Here is a 2,193-nt window from a genome sequence, read left to right on the forward strand (position 1 = left end):
ACAAGTCCATGTAAGCAAGCCAAAGAACATTTGTCGTGAAATTAATTGACGGATTGAGCTCCAAACTTAAGCATAATTAATTAATTTGGTTGTTCAATCGACGAAAATGCACCGAAAATGGCGTACGTTGTCAACCATGGGGTATCACTTACACGAAAGAGTTGTCTCCCTTGTCCGCTCATACGGATAATTCCTTCTTTGACCCATGTAAACGAAATGCATTCGTACAGTTCATCGGAGTTCATTCCGTAACTTCAAACGGATCTAGAATGACTTGTTATGATTAGACTACAAGTGCAGGTTCTACAAATTTGGAGACTTAAATGCCTCTGAATTATGAGCTATGAATTTAACACGCTAAAGTTCAAGATTACCCGTGGCTGCATTTGGTATTTGAATTGTGATACATTGGAACCCCCGTTTTTAGACCCTCTCCACTCCCCAATTTAAGACTCCCTCCATTTTAAGACCTGATTTTCTCAGATTTTTGAAGGTCTTAAAAGGGGGGTTCCACTGTATATCTTCTTCTTCTTCTTCGTCGTTCGCTCAGACAGCAACTCCGGAGGCCCTGATGAAGGCTGCTGTACGCCGGAGGCTCTCCATGGGTCCATAGAGTTTGTCCCTCATCGGTGTGTCAGCAGGCCAGGTCTCTGCTCGCAAGTTTTGGTGTGTTGGACAGTCCTGCAGGAAGTGTTGCACTGTCATTGGAGATGTGCCACAGGGGCACGATGCAGAATCACCAATGTGGAATTTGGTATACAGGTGATGTTTGAGTCTTTAATGGCCTGTTCTCAGTATCACAATGACCACTTGGTCATCTCTGGGTAGGAGGTAGTAGGCATCCTTTTCGTTGTAGTCTGGGTGTTGGTAGAGCCATCTTCTCTTCTGCTTCTCTTTGACTATAGTCTTGGCCTCTTCATAGGTGACTTCTTGTTCATCCTGTGGGAGCTGTCCACCTTCTTTTGCCAGTCGGTCAGCTTCCTCATTGCCCTGTATGTTGCAGTGTGATGGAATCCACTGGATGACTGTTTGCTCAGTGGATTGCTGTAAGTTGGTCAGTGCAGAGGCAAGGGTGTTCAGTTCCTTGTTCCGTGGGTTCTGGACTGCTTGCAGGACTGATAAGGCATCAGAGAAGATAACCACTCTGGAGCGGGTTGTTTCCCTGTTCTCGTGTAACATTCGGGCTGCTGTTTGTAGTGCATCAGCCTCAGCCTTGTAGTTCGTAGAGAACTTTCCAGTTGGAATAGCCTGCTGTAGTTGTCTTTCATCCTTCAGTTTGATGACAATTCCACCACCTCCATTTCTGGTTGCTTCTTCTGCTGATCCATCTGTGTATGTATGGGTCCAATGTTCTTTGGGATAGACGTGATCTATGTGGTCCAGGGTCACTGCTTTCCTCTCCGCTTCTGTTTGGATGCCCTTTTTGAGAATGCCAGGAATGCTCTCTCTGACTTCGGGGAATTGCTCTCTCTTCCAAGCTGGTACAGTCGAGTGCGTTGGTATTATCCTGTTGCCCTGCTGCATGAGTTCTGGATCCTGTCGTTCAAGTCTCCTCACGTTGTGGACAAAACTGCTGCGCTTCAGTCTGCATTTGGTGGGCTCCGACATTCTCTTGTGCATTGGGTGGTTCTGCATCGTCTTGAACTTGGCAGCTAGTGTAAGGACTTTGGTGTCTCGTCTGCTTTCAAGGCTCTCTAGGCCAGTCAATGTGTCCATAGCGTGGATTGGAGTCGACTTGAGTGCACCTGTGATGATTCTCACTGTATATCTTATTGACCTCGTGGAATTTCCTCAAGTAAATTTGGTCTGTTATCTCCGGGTATAGCGACAGAACCGTTCTTCCCATTTGTGTGTGTGTGTGCATGCATGCGTGGCTTTGTGTTTTCCAAGCCCTGAGACTTTTGCTTTGACTTTGAGTTTTGGATCTTTGTCGTGCGCATGTGTGCACACGGGTGTTCGGACACCTGAAAAAGTCTCGACAAAGTTGACTCTTAGAAATAAATCCTTTGCCGAGACCCGAGTTCGAACCCACGCCGATAGCAGCGGCCAGCACACTACCGACTAAGCCGTAAGTTCCCGCCCTTCCTAGATACGCCGAATGATTAGAAATATAGATTCAATAATAAAAACCTCATTCTGCATACGATCGAAGCAGCGGAGCAGTTGATTGTTGGTATGTGCTTAAAAGCTGAA

General features: G+C 46.4%; 1 protein-coding gene across 1 annotated transcript; it reads right to left on the reverse strand.

Annotated features, from left to right (window-relative positions):
- Positions 1–777: 777 nt before the first annotated feature.
- On the reverse strand, positions 778–1,716 carry LOC138953280 (uncharacterized). Its single transcript, XM_070325079.1, has one exon. The coding sequence runs from the start codon at positions 1,714–1,716 to the stop codon at positions 778–780; it is 939 nt and encodes a 312-aa protein (XP_070181180.1).
- Positions 1,717–2,193: the final 477 nt, after the last annotated feature.

This window comes from Littorina saxatilis, linkage group LG17 (assembly GCF_037325665.1).
Source record: "Littorina saxatilis isolate snail1 linkage group LG17, US_GU_Lsax_2.0, whole genome shotgun sequence".
NCBI lineage: Eukaryota > Metazoa > Mollusca > Gastropoda > Littorinimorpha > Littorinidae > Littorina > Littorina saxatilis.